The 15,418-nt window shown below is 45.5% G+C and overlaps 3 protein-coding genes across 4 annotated transcripts in view; 2 read left to right on the top strand and 1 right to left on the bottom strand.

The window, feature by feature from the left end:
- The window catches only part of NYNRIN (NYN domain and retroviral integrase containing), a 42,117-nt gene extending 35,425 nt beyond the window's left edge, over positions 1–6,692 (top strand). The window contains exon 8 of the mRNA XM_074234772.1: positions 162–6,692. Coding sequence (XP_074090873.1) covers positions 162–3,006 — 2,845 coding nt within the window. The 3' untranslated portion in view covers positions 3,007–6,692. The remainder of the gene's footprint in view (positions 1–161) is intronic.
- On the bottom strand, positions 3,028–13,515 carry LOC141521830 (cerebellin-3-like). Of its 2 annotated transcripts, none has more exons than XM_074234775.1 (4): positions 12,823–13,515; positions 10,841–11,047; positions 10,396–10,515; positions 3,028–8,712 (listed from the first exon to the last, which is right to left on the bottom strand). In XM_074234775.1, the coding sequence occupies exons 1-4, from the start codon at positions 12,964–12,966 to the stop codon at positions 8,647–8,649; spliced, it is 537 nt and encodes a 178-aa protein (XP_074090876.1). In that variant the 5' UTR covers positions 12,967–13,515; the 3' UTR covers positions 3,028–8,646. The 2 variants fall into 2 exon arrangements, with proteins under 2 accessions (XP_074090876.1, XP_074090875.1); XM_074234774.1 differs by having other exon boundaries at positions 3,028–9,539; positions 12,823–13,508.
- Positions 12,336–15,096, top strand: LOC141521829 (protein KHNYN-like). Its single transcript, XM_074234773.1, is given in 4 exon segments — positions 12,336–12,570; positions 12,949–13,165; positions 13,649–14,698; positions 14,700–15,096. Coding segments are annotated over 3 exon segments (1,638 nt in total). The 5' UTR covers positions 12,336–12,570; positions 12,949–12,964; the 3' UTR covers positions 15,087–15,096.
- Positions 15,097–15,418: the final 322 nt, after the last annotated feature.

Raw genomic sequence — 15,418 nt, 5'->3', positions numbered from 1 at the left:
GGAAGTTACTGTTAGGTCTTGGTGATGCTTGAGGATGAAATGGGTGTATTGCTGTGTTTTACTCGTCATTTCCTAAGGATCACTGTTTAAAATAGTTATTCTTTTTCTTTCTCTCTCCATCTCTCTCACACTCCCTCTCCCAATCTTTTCTCATTTTTCAGGTTGGAATTGGCTGTTAGCAATTTTCTGAAGGTCTGGGAGACAAAGCCTCCTACCAAAGCCTCCTTTCTCCCCATAAAAGCCAAGGGGCTTCAGGGTAAGAAGCATCTCAAGAGAGGCTGCTATGGACCTCAACAAAAGGGGAAGGTGAAAAAACTGACAGAGGGTGTAGAGAAATTGATGGCCAAGGAGGAAGAATCTCTAGACACTTGCCTGTCCACAGTTTTCCGAGAAGAATGTCCCTTCCTTTCAGATGATATCCTCAGATATTTTAGCCTCCAGGACAATACTTCAGAGACCTCTCTCTCTCCCTGGAGAGGCTCTTCTCAACTTGACATTCCTTGGCATGGGGCAGGGCAACCCACATGCCAAAGGGTCCTTGACCACTTGGCTCAACTAACTGTGCCAACCAGCTTTTCTGCTCTCTCCTTCTTTGTGGGATTTATGGGATGCCACAAAGATGTGATCCCCCGCTATTCCTCACTTGTTGCCCCTCTCCATGGCCTTCTCAAAAAGAAGACACAGTGGCAATGGACACCTGAACATTCTCAGGCATTCCTGGCCCTTAAGCAGGCTCTGGTGTCAGCCCTCTCCTTGGTCCCCCCTGATCCCCAATTGCCCTACCGTCTGGAGGTGGCAGTGAGTGAAAAGACCTTGGCAGCTGTCCTAACACAGGAGCGGGCAGGGCTGAGGCGTCCCATTGCTTACACCTCAAAACCCCTCCTCCCCCAGGAGGGCAAGGCTGCTCTGAGCAGAGGTGGTGGCCTCTGTGCTCTGGCTTGGGCTGTGAGGCGTTTTGCTCCCTCGCTTGGATCTGTTCCTGTTGTTCTGGAAGCCTCCTATACCTCTGGGGAACCTGAGCAGAGGGAGAATCTAGAAACTTCTGACACATGGCTAGCCCGATGGTCCCTCCTAGTACAAGATAAAGATAGGAGGACTTTGGGCACATCTTTCCTCCCGGGGCCTTTGGGTGACAGTGGCCTCCCAATGCCCACACCTGATTCATTGCCTCAGTTTTTCCAAATATTGCCACCTTTTTCTGACTTGTCTTCCTTTGTATGTATTTACACTTCAGGGTACTGCTTTTACCAGGATACTGAGTGGTGTGCAGGTTTTGGGTTGTATGTCCTGTCTCCTGACAGTCCCCCCCTGTCCCTCTCTTTCTCATGTTCCCCTCATACACCAACCTATGCCCACCTGGCTGCTGTGGCTTGTGGCCTGGAGAGATTTGTTCATTCCTGTATTCCTCTAGTTTTTCTGGTTAATTGTAGTTGGCTTTTCAACATCCTTATAGATCTTCTTCCTCTCTGGCACTCTCGTGGTTTTCTGTCCTCAGATGGGGCTCCATTGCCTCATCCAGCCCTGCTATCTTATATTACTTCCCTGGCCTCCAGCCTCCCCACTTTGCCCTTCCTTTTTAAAGCCTCTTATAAGGGAGCCCTATTCAGTGTAACAGTAGAGTCTTTAGCCAAGCAGGGTGCCCAAGGGTCAGGGCCACTGTGGAAGTTGCCAAGGCATATCATGCCTTCTCTTGGAGTGGTCTCCAATCCCTTGGGCAGTAGCCCAAATCTTCAGGCACTACAGGAGAATGATGCTGTTTTGTTAGAAGCCATTTGCCAGCTGCAGGCTGGGCGTAAACTTCCTGGACATTCACCTCTTAAACCTTTTGAACCTGGTGTCAGTTTTGTTAGGGAGTGTAACCTGCTCATGTATAGAGAGATGAAAAGACCCAAGGTCTGGATTGTCCCAGAACAAATCCGGAAGGATCTGATTTATTCTGTGCATGATGTTCCTCCTGGTCCCCATGCTGACCCAGACGAGACACTCAGGAGGGTGAGGATGTTAGGCTGGTGGCCCAAGATGCACGGACAGGTGAAGGCCTACTGCAAATGCTGCTTGTTCTGTACCTCAATAAACAACCTAAGCAAGGAGTCCAAGTGTATGCGGACTCAGTGGAACACTACATCAGCAATGCCCTGGTCTAATCTTCAGATTGATGTGATTGGGCCCGTGCCTGCCAGTGAGGAGGGCCACAGGCATGTGCTGATTGTGGCCGACTCCTATTCCTCCTGGACAGAAGCTTTTCCACTGAAGTCCTTCACGCAGATGGCGGTGGCTCAGGTGCTGGTCCAGCAAGTGTTTTCCCGATGGGGGTTGCCAGTGAGGATGGAGGCAGCTCAGGGATCTCAGTTTGCCAGGCATGTCCTAATGAGCTGTGGTTTGGTGCTGGGAGCCAAGCTGGGCAGCATCTCTGGGGATATTCAGCCTGCTGAATTGAGGGACAGAAACGCAAACCAGGCTTTTAAGAATTTGTTGAAGGAGTTTATCATTCTTAATGGGAAGAACTGGGCCAGTTGTCTGCCCCTTCTGCATATGGCCTTTAGAGCCCTGGAGTCTGGACCCACACCTTTTGCGGTTGTGACTGGGAGTGAGATGAGACTGGCTGAATCCTTGTGGTGGGAGCTCAGTGGGGCCCATGTTGAAGGGTTGAAGATGGATGTGTTTTTACAGCAACTGAAAAGTAATATACTTGAAAGTCAACTGCAGGCAGCTCTGGCCTCTGGGGACCAGTCTATCATAGCTCAGAGTAGCTACTTCCAGCAAGAAGTTCAAGGGAAGGAGTGGAATGTGGGAGACCAAGTCATGCTCTTGAACTTCCCCAAGCCTGGCACAGCTCGGTGGGTTGGACCCTATTATATTGTAGACAGACTGAGTCTGTCTCTTTATAGGGTCTGGGGTTACCCAACTCCAGGTAAGCTGGGAGTCACATACCCCACTAACTTGATGAAGCTATATCCCCAGGGTGGTGCTCCCTTACCCTCAATGATATTAGAACAGTTGGAATAAGATACTACCCCCCCCTTTTTGAAATGGAGAAAAGGATACCTTATCTCTCCCCCTATTCATTACTCATCCACAGCCTCTCTTGGGCTTCAGCTAAGAACTAAATTTCTCCATCAGCAACCCTGACAACTTTGCTCAGGGGATAGTTTATACAGTACCTGTTATTATATTTGACTCAGCCAATCTATTCTTTCCTTTCCGTCTCAGAATCTCTTCCCTAACAGGTTTTAGTCCTCAGGATCTCTGAATGGGAACCTGACTCCCCTGGGGTGGTGAAATCTCAGCAGGGAGACTAGCTATTTTTAGCTTCCTTTAGCTATTTTAGTGTAGAATTATCTAGTATCAACTTTGCCAGGATGTTTCAAAGCCTAGAGGACTGAGAGCAGTGACCTCAATAGGTTGTTTAACAGATTGCATGGTCACTTCTCTCAGACCACATTTAGGTCGTATCAGTGACCCAGGCAAGACTGTCCCCTGTCCCACTCAGCATGTTAATGTTGAAAGGTGTTGGTATTAGATTCAGATACAACATACTTAGAAATTAATAGAACTGGGTCTGGATCTCATCCAGTCACTGGTGGCTTTTGATTCGGAATATAACCCAAAAAAAGTATTTTGACTCCTCCAGGGTGATTAATGGAAGCCTCTAGGCCAATAGTCCCAAATCACAGAAGAATAGGAGTTTTGGGAAAGGACTTTTCCTACCTAATTTTACTCCAATTCCCCAAAACTCATTCAATGAGAACACTCTGGAAATCTTGATGCTAAGAAAAGGATCAGTGAGCCAAAAGAGCTTGTCTTGACTTGACTTGACCAATTCTTTGTTACTTAAGGGATGGTAAAATTGAGACCTGTGTTGCTATGATACCAGAACTCTGCACTGGCCCTCCTCTTAAAAACACACTCACACTCACACTTTTTGAAATAGCTTTGCATTATACCTCTGTTGATGGGACCTTTTACACGTGCCTTCTATATAATAGGAAAATTGATTTGAAACATTTTTTTTTTTAGGTTTTTCAAGGCAATGGGGTTAAGTGGTTTGCCACATGGCTAGGTAATTAAGTGTCTGAGGTCGGATTTGAACACAGGTACTCCTGACTCCAAGGCCGGTGCTCTATCCACTGTGCCACCTAGCTGCCCCTATAATAGGAAAATTGAACTCATTCACTGAACCCTTACCTTTTCTTACCCAAATAATCCTGTATGAAAATAGCTTTGCCCTAAATTATGCCCTGGATGAGATATTATGTCTTCCATGTAATGGAAAAAATTAGGCTCACTCTTAGGGTCTCCTTTCATCCTCCTTACACTGCCCTACTGAGTGAAATAATCTTTTACCCACATTATTCTCTGAATGGGACTTTGTGCTTTTTGGGAAATGGAATTCATTCCTATTGTACTCAGTCTCCCATCTATAAGCCAATTCTTTTATTTTTCCTTGTAGTAATTGGGGTGTGGGAGTGAGTCTTATTTTGATTTGTAAATCAAACTGGAAGAAAGCTTGTGTTCTATTGGATAAAAATCAGGCTGGTATTGAGGAAGGGGGGGAAAAGTCTGAAATGGGATTGTTGACCAGACTTGATGAGTTTAGAGGTAGAAAATATCATTCATGCACCCACCCCTATTTTTATAGAAAAATAGGAAATTTTTTGATTTATCCAAAGTTACACAGCTAACTAATGGCAGAGTCACTTGATTTTCACTGCTATTTCTTTCCTGTTACTGTGGTTGAGAGATGAATGATTTAGGGTAGAAACAAAAGCAACTACAGACTTTTTTAGCAAGAGTTTAAACTTTTACCTCCTTTAACTGTACCATTGGAGAAAGTTGTTTCCTTATGTCCGACGTAGTTTTCACTGCTATTGGCTTTTCTACCATCTTTGTTACTTCTTGCCCTTTCTCTTGATAACCCAGTGGCCCTACCCTTCATCCTTCAGTTGATATCAGAAATAGGAGAGAACTGTTTGGCGAGATTCCTCTGTGCATGTGTTTAGGTTACCTGAACAATCTTGCAGGACTATCCATGCATTATCCCCCAACCCTCCCAAAGTGGCCCATGTTAACTACTATGGTACTACATCTTTTGTTGTTCAGTCATGTCTGACTCTTCATGATTCCATTGGGATTTTCTTAGCAAAGATACTGGACTAGTTTGTCATTTCTTCCTCCAACTCATTTTACAGATGAACAAACTGAGGCAAACAGGGCTAAACAACTTGCCCAGAGTTACACAACTAGTAAGTGTCTGAGGCTGCTTTTGACTCCCTTTTCCTGACTTTAGATCTGGCACTTTATCCATTATGCCCCTAGGTATAATAATCAGCGTTATACCTGCCCTCAAGGCAAACTAGTCAATAAACATACATACACACACACCCCATAATTAGGTCAGAGTTCAGCAAACAACTGATATGAGTGGCACCTCAATCAAGTGAGTTTATCTGGATCTGTATATCACATCATCTTCCACATAATTTGATGTGAAAATATTTTTCAAATGAATGATTGGTAGAACGTGTTGGAGGGAAAGAAAGCAGGGAGACCCAGTAGAGCTTAAAAGGTTCCCAAAATGGGTTAGGCAATGATTTCCTTTCCTGTTTGGACTTTTAAGGATCTTGCTTGTAACACCAGATTCCCACTGGAGAGTACCTACTACCTTGTTTTTCAGCTAAACCCATTTGCCTGATCAGAATGAAGGTTGCCTCTCTCCTTCCTCCCTCCCTTTGTGATATCACTCTTGGAAATTGAGGAAGTGAAAGAGGAGGGAAAGAAAGCTTAAAATTGAATTGCTTTAGCTTGTAAGAAGGAAGATCATTTCACCTCTGCAGATGAGGGAATCAAATGATTTTTGAGTCAGAGAAATCTTGGATTTATATACTTCCTGGTGTGTGTGTGTATATTCATATTCCCTGGATGACCTTGGGTCATATTTACATATTTACTCACCTCTCTGGGGACTCCATTGCCTCACCTGAAAAATCAGTATTAACTTCTAAGGTTTCTTCCAACTAAATCTATGATCCTATGAATAAGAATAATATAATGGCTCATGTTTCTACACTATATATTAAAGTTCTTTTTTTAGAATATTAGGATTGGAAGGAACCTAAATAAACCCCTTATTTTACAACACAAGAAAATTGTTATGTGAAGTGATTGACCTAAGTAAGGTCATATAACTCATGAGGTGTTGGAGTCAGCGCTACAATTCAAATTGTCTTCTGAGACCTAGAGATGTTGCAGTTTCTGTAAACTACAATATAATTCATGATATAATATCTGGTTCATGGTTGTTGTGAAGACAAATTCTTAGAATTTTTGTAACTGCAAGTGCTATTCTTCCTCTGGGAATGTAAATCAAATGATACTGCTTGCTGGAGATTTTGTTATACATGCATACAAAACTAAAAATTAGATAAATTACTAATTGAGGCCTTTCCTCCCATTCTAGGGGATTCTTGTATGTTGTAGAGTTTACCTTACCTCCTCTTCCTCTATAGAATTTGTTAACATTCATTTGTAGAATCTCAATTTTCATCTACTCTGTATGTATCTTGTATGTACCTATGTATATGCATGTTGTCTCTCTCCCAATAGTGTGTAAGCTCCTTGAGGGCAGCTACTATTTTTCCTTTGTATCTCCAATGCTTATAATGCCTAGCACTTAATAAATGCTTGTTGATTGATTAGTTTTATTTGCCTCAAGGAACAAAACACTAAAAATACCTGTCAGAAGGATTTTGAATTCTCATTTGAGAAAACAACCCAAGGCGTTCATTCTGGCAATGGTCAAGTAGTTAAGATCTAGAACTCCCTGCTATTATTATCATTTACTACTCATTTACCTATGTTATTATTTCTGCTTTTGTTAATCATTTACTACTCATTTACCTACACAATTTTCAATTGTTTTTCAATATCTTTTGCTTGTATCATTTGCCCAAAAAGCCCCATAGCTTCTAGGATGATACAAAGGACTTGCCCAACCATCTCAAGTCATTACAATGTTCCGAGATCACAGAATATAGATCTGAAATCAGAGGAAATACCTTGCTTCCCCAATTTGGAGAAGAATTGCTTCCAAGAAATGAGAGGAACAACCCCTAGCACATCATCAGAGAGGCCATTTTTGGAACTCCAAATCGGATTGGAGCTTTCCATTCCAATCAGAACACAGACCTGGAAGACCATATCATCCCTGGAGTCTCTTTGCTATTGTTAAATCATTTTAACCATATTTGACTCTTCAAGACTACATTTGTAATTTTCCAGGCAAAGATACTAGAGTGTTTTGCTATTTCCTTCTCCACCTTATTTTATAGATGAGAAAACTGAGGCAAACAGGTTAAGTGACATCCCCAGAGGCACAAATCTAGTGTCTGAGCAAGTTATAAAGACTAACCAATAAATCTCCTTAGGACATGTAAATCTTAGGCATGAATTTTCTTTTTCTTCCTCCAATCTCTATCAAGGGGGGGTGGCTAGGTGGCGTAGTGGATAAAGCACCGGCCCTGGAGTCAGGAGTACCTGGGTTCAAATTCGGTCTCAGACACTTAATATTTACCTAGCTGTGTGGTCTTGGGCAAGCCACTTAACCCCATTTGCCTTGCAAAACCCTAAAAAACAAAAACAATCTCTATCAAGGAAGATGATTTACACATAATTACTCATTTGGAGAGGTTCTTGCCAACAAATGTAGAAGTTATAATAGGTAGGATAAAGTGACTAAAGAAATAAAACCCTCATTCAGATTATTGCTTGAGTGGTCCTAATTTGGAAGCTTCTCTCATTTGGTTGTAGTTCCATAATGCCTAGTTACCTCCTCCTTTCCTGATATGTCATTTCAAGAGTCTCAGCACCAATTAAGGAGTTAGGAGTTAAATGGGAGGGAGAAGAAGAAAACTTTTTGAGTCATCCTTTCCATAGGATTGTCCTTAATTTCTCCCTTCATATCTGCTAGAATTGCTTCCTTTGTTTTCTTTCTTCTCCCACAGTCAAAGACTTAAGACCAGGGTTCCTCCATCCCACTCTTCCACTCTTTAGGTAGGCCAAATGGGAGCAACAGATCTTGGGGTTAACCAAGTAGGCACTATTCTGCCAAGAGGAGTCAGACACTAGCTGAGTGACCCTTGGCCAAATCACTTAACTTCTATTAATCTTAGTTTCTTCATTGGTTTAAAATGAGAATAGTACTTTGAAGCCTGGTTGTAAGGATCAAATGAAATAATATATTTATAGTGCCTCACAAACCTAAAAGTGCTGGCTATCATTAGTGTTTTTTTCTAATTTAAATATTTTGTTTTTCCAACTACATGTAACAGTAGTTTTTAATGTGTCTTTTTTTGCAAGGTTTTGAGTTTTTACATTTTTCTCCCTCCTTCCCTCCCTCTGATAGAAAGTAATCTAAGAGAGGCTCTACACGTATAAACATAGATTCAGATTGGCTGGCTATCATTATTGAAGAAGATCCCTGAAGTCCTTGGTGAGGAACTGTGCCATTCTAATCCCCTGGACCTGAAATCTTCCTTTAGCTTTAGTTTCTTCTCCCTCCCCCACCATAACTAACCCCATGGTCATCCGAAATACCAAGTAGCAGTTGGGCAGCACTGAGGATCTGGCTCTCTCTACAGGAAACAATTTTCATGCACTCTGGGGCTGGTACCATCTGGGTTTCTGTGGGGTTCCTGTCAGCCCAGTTTCTGCCACCTGTCCCAAAAGATAAATATTTTGGAGAGGGCAGTAGAGACAATGGAATTAGTAGCAGTTTTTTTTAAACCTATGCCATAAGTTTTTCATGGGTTATGGAAACAGAGAGGGAAATACAGGGCAAAATGGGATATTATGGTTGGGAGAGCATAACTGACTCTGACTGAAATTAGGAGGGATATACTGATGACAAAATTGGCTTTACATATGTAGTCAACTCATTTATTTATTTATTATGGAGGGTTTGGCACTTGAGCCCATGCAGAAGAATAGGATATGAACATATCAGTTATATATGCTAGAGTTTAAGTATGATCATAATTTTGGGGAAAAGAAAGGGTCCTCTTAATAGCATTTATCTAAAGGATAAGCTATTCTTGGACCATATTTGCATGTATGATTTGTTGGTGTAGAGAATACAGTCACACTCCCTGATCCAAGGATAGTACTGCTGGTGTAGAAATGAATGAAAATTAGAGACCCAAGATTAAATAAATTCCATCCCCCTTAATATACCTGCATTGAGGAAGGTGAAAGGAAGTGAAGAAAATCAGAGTCTGTATGTGGAGGGGATGGGGTGGGTGGGGGAGTGGGGTAGGTGGAAGTGGGCAGTAGGGATGCACTCTCCCTCAGAGAGGAAAGATCAGAAAGCCAGAGAAGCTAGAGAACTTCCAGCCACCAAGCAGGTTCCCTCGGCGCAGACGCAGGGACACACGATCCCCAGGGTCCAGGGGTAAGAGAACAGAACTAGTGGCTGCCTCTCTTGTCACATCAGGATCATTGGCAAAAGCTGAGATCACAGGCCATGTATTCAGCATCAGGCTTACCTGGGGATGGGAGAATTGGGGGTATTAGGACCTCTATCTTGTAGCTCCCACCTCCCTCTACAGCTGAAGAAATCTTTGGATTATGATATAGCTTCTCTTTCAGTCATCATCAATCATCATTCCTGAGGCAGTGGATAGGTGATCCAGTGGATAGAACACTTGGCTTAGACTGAGTTCAAATCCAGCCTGTCTCAGACACTTCCTTATGTGACCCTGGGCAAGGCACTTTTTTTTTTTTTTTTGCTAGGCAATGGGGTTGAGTGGCTTGCCCAAGGCCACACAACTAGGTAATTATTAAGTGTTTGAAGCTGGATTTCAACTCTGGTACTCCTGACTCCAGGGCCAGTGCTCTATCCACTGCGCCACCTAGCCGCCCCTTAGGCACTTCTATCTAACAGTTTCCTCAACTGTAAAAGGAGATAATAAATAATAGCACCTATTTTTTTAGGATTCTTGTAAGCTTAGTTCATGTCTGACATATAAATAGTCACTTAAATACTTGTTTCCTCCTTTTCTTCTAAATCCTAGCCCTTCTGAGAGAGCAAGGATTAACTAGGCTAACTTAGGGTTCTGAATTGCCTTGGGTCAGAAGGGCCCATTTCCCCTGACTTGACCTGTCACCACCATTCAACCTTTACAAGTGGTCTCTTTGACTTTGCCAGGATCTCCAACCATGCAATAGTCAGAGTTTGGCTAGTAGAGGTGATCCTGAGTCCTCTGGAATCCCTTGGTCACTGACTTTTTGTGGGATAGGTGACTAAAAAAAGTCAGAACTAGAAGTCAGAAACACAGCCTAAGTCAGGAATAGGGTTGAGTGTAACTTGTCTGCTTTCACCTATTTTTTTTCTGGGCTCACCTGAACTGTCTGGCGGTTGTATACCTTCACCACATGGAACCGGAAACTGTAGACACCCCGGACAGGGGCAATAAAGGAACCTGAGGTCCTGTCAAAGCCATTGCCTTCATTTACCAGAACCTAGGGAGAGGGAGATGGGGGAGGGAAAGAATAATATGGGAAGGGTAAGAACGAAGGTTTGGTAGTGAGGGAAAGGGTGGAGAGTAAGGGGAAGGAGTAGATGAATGTGATAAAAGGGCAAGGAGAGTTTTGAATAAGGATATTTGGGGGAAGTGGAGAAAGGTGTAGGAAATGGCAAAAGTGGAGGGACTATGGAGCTGGTTTTTCTTAAAAAGAGATGAACCCTGGGAGATGAGAGATTGAGTGGGACTCAGAATAGAAACCAGTTTTCCTCTCCATTCAGGAATCAGCAGGTGAGGTTGGTGGGATGGGGGAGAAATGTTACCTGGTCAAAGTAGATAGCACCACTCGTACCATTGCCTGTTTCTCCAGCTGGTTCGTGATGGTGGCTCCGGACAGCAGCAAAGGCTACCCTCCCTGGAGGAGCTTCACCCAGGGCTGCCCCACCTGGACTTCCTGTGGTTGCCCGACCAGGTTCACATACCACAAGGCACTCTCCTTCCAACATTACAGGTTCTGTCCCTTCCTGTGCCTGCCCCAATCCAAAGGCCAGGAGTATAAGTGTCAGGAAAGACATTACAGGATATTTCCCAGGGGTTTTTCCTCAGTGACCAGAACCCTTTTATCCCCAGTGCCTGAGATATGAAGCCCACTATATCTCTCTTTGATTTCTTTAGACTTCTTTCTCCCTCTTTCAGTTTCCCTCTCAAGTCTCCTTCTATCCTTCCTGCCCTCTTCTGCCTCTTTGGTCTCTCTTGGTCTTATACTAACTACCCCTCTAGTCTCTTCACCCCAGTCTTCTTGTCAACTAGTCTTACTATTTTTTGTTCCATCTCTACCTGGGACCCAGGATTTGTATGTTTGCGAGTTCTACCACTCACTGCTTCTTCTGCTGTGGATCCCTCCCCTTTGGCAGAGTGCTCTAGGCAGCCAATGGGCCCCAGGAAGGAATGGATGGACAAGGAGGAGGGATAGGAGGGACCATAGCCAGGACCCCAGGGAGAATCTGTCAGAGCCAATGAGGCAGGAGCCAGAGCTGATGAGAATATGTATGGAAGTCCTTTTCCCTCTGTCCCCAATTCCTTACAAACATGCTTTTCTCTTTATCTTTTACAAAGTGCTATGAAAACATAACTATATAGATATTTTTAGCAGTATTTTTATTATCTTGCTCCCTTTAATAAGCCTTATTTCTTCCTCTTCCTTTCTCAGTTCTTCCCCAGGTCTCCCTAGTATCTTTTTCTTGTACTGAGAAAATGTTATAAAGTTATGGAAAGAGGTAGCCATCTCTTTTCCCATGTGATTCGAGTGCTGGAAAGAAAAGTGAACTAGGAACCACAGAACATGAGTTCTAGTCTGTATTCTATCACTTATAAGCTTTATGACAAAAATTCACAAACTTTTTGTCCTCTGGACCCCTTTAAACTATTAAAATTATTAAGGATCCCTAAAGAGCTTTTGTTTCTGTGGTCTATATCTATGGTTATTTATTGTATTAGAGATGAAAATTAAGGAGTAAACTAGGGGAGATAGACCGAGAGGAGGTTTATGGAAAACAGAGGCAAGAAGAAGAGACAGGAGAATGGCAGGAAGAAGTCAGAAGTGAAAGGTGGAAGGAGGGCAAAAGGGGGACGGGAGGAGAGGATGCCCCGTTTAAGCAGGGCCTAAGACTGGATAGAGCAAACCTCTGGAGTTCTTCCTCACTACCGCTTCTCCCCCCCCCCCCCCCCCCGCTCTCCCCAAAATCCTGGTTGTAGACCCAAAGTCTCAGGCTAGGTCAACCCCAGGGTGGAGCTGGATAGACTCCTCCTCTGACCAGGAAGTGAGGAGCTAAGCAGTTGTGTACGAGAGAGAGAGAGAGAGAGAGAGAGAGAGAGAGAGAGAGAGAGAGAGAGAGAGAGAGAGAAGTCAGGAACCCTGTGCTCTGGAAGGGTCCAGTTGTACTACAGACCTGCTCCCTCTTCTCCTCTCAAAAGGGTGGGAGCAGAGGGTTCACGGGCTAGAGGATCCTTGAAAATAAGATCCAAGCACTACGCGAGCCCACTGCCAAGACGGGTAAGTGCCTTTCTGTCCTCCCATTCGTTCCTGTGGGTCGGATGGAGATAATAGGGGAGAGCTAGGCGACATCCAGACAGAGAGGATCAGGGTTCATGCGCCCCCTCGGGAGAGCCCCCATGCCCAGCTGGGAGAAGGGGGTCTTTCCCTTCCAGCCCATCCCGGGAGAAGGTGGAGAAGGCTGGGGAAGCGGGGTGGGCTGAAGGCTGGACCTAGGGGGCGGAGTAACGGGTGGGAGCAGAGTGGGATTACCCTTTGGGACTCCAGGTTCTGGGCCATGACGTCGGAGCTGGGCTGGGAGTCGGGTGCCGTCCCGGTGGCCGAGAGCATCGGGCCAGAGGGGCTGCCATGTCCCAGCCTCTCCTCCCACCCTCTCAGGGCCGGCTTCGCAGCCATGCTCCCCTCGGGGGCCTCTCCCGGGACCACGGACCGCTTCACGGTGTTGGCGGATGCGGAGGACGTGGTGCTTAACCAGCGGCCTCAGGTGGAACGCATCTTTCGGGTGCAGCTGAGCGTCCTTGAGAAGACCTGCCCGGGGAGCCCCCACATCTGGCTGCAGCTCGAGGGGCCCCGAGAGAACGTGGGCAGAGCCAAGGTAACCCTTCCTCTCCCTTTTCCCCAGGCCTCCTGGAGTGGCAGGATCGGGGAGGGAGAAGGTCCAGGGAGGGCCCACTCTCCTGGCCCCTTCCTCAAGCTCCTAGGAAGCCTGGGTGGACTCTGCTGCTCTTCCTCGGCCACTTCCTTTGCCTCTGCCCGTCTCTCTGGCAACCAGAAGGGCCCAACCCGGGGGATTTCCCGACTCTAGTCGTCTTTTGATTTTGGTTTCGTTTCTTTCGGTCTGCCAGATTTCAACTTTTCCATTCAGAGGCCGGGAGAGGAGGTTGGGGTGGGGAGTGAAGGCTGAGATTCCTTATCCTTCCCAAACATTGCTACCCTTCCCCCTTCTCTTTCCATTGGTTGGTCTCTCTCTCCCCCCCCCCCCCCCCCGTGTGTGTGTGTGTGTGTGTGTGTGTGTGTGTGTGGCCCTAGTACTGAAGCACTGTCAACTGGAACTATTCTTCCCTTTCCATTCCTCCAGGAGTACCTGAAAGGCCTTTGCAACCCAGAGGTGTGGGAGGAAGTCAGCTATCCTGCGGCCCTGCACTGTGTCTTCTTTGGAGCCAGAGGTCTCTTCCTGGACTGTCTATGTTGGGGTACCTCTGCTCATGTGGTGCCCCAAGCCCCTGGCTCTCTGTTACTTGGAGGCCTGATTGAAGCCTTTGTCATGGCCCAGAGCAGGATGGAAGATCTGTTAGGGCGATGGAAGCAGCAGTCCACAAGTGCCAGGGAACAAGTGATTCTGTCCTTCGAGGCCCTGGTTGGGAGTTATGGGGATGAACATTCCAGGGCTCTCCTGGGTTTGCCTGTGTCTATCCAGGAGTGGCTATTAAACTTGGCAGAAGAGGCAGGTAGGGGGCAAGGGCTGCTAGAATCTCCCCTGGGGCAAGAGAGGAGCCCACTTCTCTTGGGGAATGGTGGTTGGGAAGACCCTATCACAAAGACTTACATTGAGGGCAGAGAAGTCAGGGAAGGTGGCATTGCCTCATTGGGCACTAGGTCTGTGGAGAAGGAAGAGATTAGGAAACAGTGTCTGACTTCTGATCCTGGAGAGAGAGACTGGGAAAAACTGTGGTCCATGGAAGAGAAGAATTCCAGGATGATAGTAGAACTGATCAGGGAAAAGGATTGGCAAACACAGAATCTCTCTGGGCAAAGAAACTTGGAGAGAACAGGGAGTCCTAGGGAGGGATTTCCTAGGCAGAGGAATTCGGGGAGGGAAGGGATTCCTGAGGAGAGAAATTGTCCATCTAGGGAAAGGAACTGGGGGAAGGATGGGTTTCTTGGGGAGAGAGATTGGAATGGGGAGGGCTTGACTAGGGGGAAGGACTGGGATAGAGAGGGGCACTTTGGGCAGAGGGATTGTGGGGAAAAGAGACACAGTAGGGAGGAGGACCAGGACAAAATATGGTGTCTGGAAGAAAAGGACTTGAAAAGAGTTGAACTACCTGGTGAGATGCCTCAAAGAGAAGGGTCCCAGAGCCAAGATCAGTTCCCAAACCCACACACATTCAAGGCTGATTTCACTCTGGGGGGTGAACCAGGCTGCAGCTGATTCCTATGGCCATTCTCCTCAGGCAGTGGTGGGTGATCAGCAGTTGAAATGCCCTCTAACACCCCTCCTTCAGCTCAGGAATGGAGAATCCTCCTCACCAATGGGACTCAACCTTCTACCTGGGTCTCAACCCACATGGGTTGTTTCTCCAAAGCCTGGGGATGGGCAGTCTGTGGGACTAAAGAGGCAGGAGCCTCAAAAGGGAAGCTTAGGTGGCACCACTGGTGGCAACTATGAGGTGACCAAAACCCAGCGCTTTCTGGAGGCCTTGAAGACCCCGTTTTCCTTGAACCTCACTAATGTGCCTGGTACAACAGGTCTCCGACATGTTATCATCGATGGCAGCAATATAGCCATGATGTGAGTATTCCACTAACCTCTAACTTAAAAAACACTGCTTAGGAAACTACCTGAGGCATAGGGGCTTAAAGAAAATAATAATAGTAATCATAATAGCTAATATATATAAAGTACTTTAAGGTTTGCATAGAGCTTTGTTCCTACTATCTTACTGATCCTTACAGTAACACCATGAGATACTATTTATTACCCCCACTTTTGAATGGAGGAAACTGAGGCAAACAGATAGGTGACTTATCCAGACTCATCTAGTTAGGAATTATCTGAGATAGGATTCCAACCTTAGATTTCCCTGATTCCAGGTTCTTTGCTGTCTTGTGTTCCAACAAAACTATA

Source organism: Macrotis lagotis, chromosome 4, assembly GCF_037893015.1.
Source record: "Macrotis lagotis isolate mMagLag1 chromosome 4, bilby.v1.9.chrom.fasta, whole genome shotgun sequence".
NCBI lineage: Eukaryota > Metazoa > Chordata > Mammalia > Peramelemorphia > Peramelidae > Macrotis > Macrotis lagotis.
Note: the sequence above shows the minus strand (reverse complement) of the source record. Positions and strands in the feature narration are given on the sequence as shown.

Coding starts and splice junctions, on each gene's coding strand:
- LOC141521830 (XM_074234774.1), bottom strand. CDS start 12,966: ATGGCTGCGAAGCCGGCCCTGAGAGGGTGGGAGGAGAGGCTGGGACAT. Junction 11,048..12,822: donor AGAACCTGGAGTCCCAAAGG/GTAATCCCACTC, acceptor GGATTGGGGCAG/GCACAGGAAGGGACAGAACC. Junction 9,540..10,395: donor ACAACCGCCAGACAGTTCAG/GTGAGCCCAGAA, acceptor TCCCATCCCCAG/GTAAGCCTGATGCTGAATAC.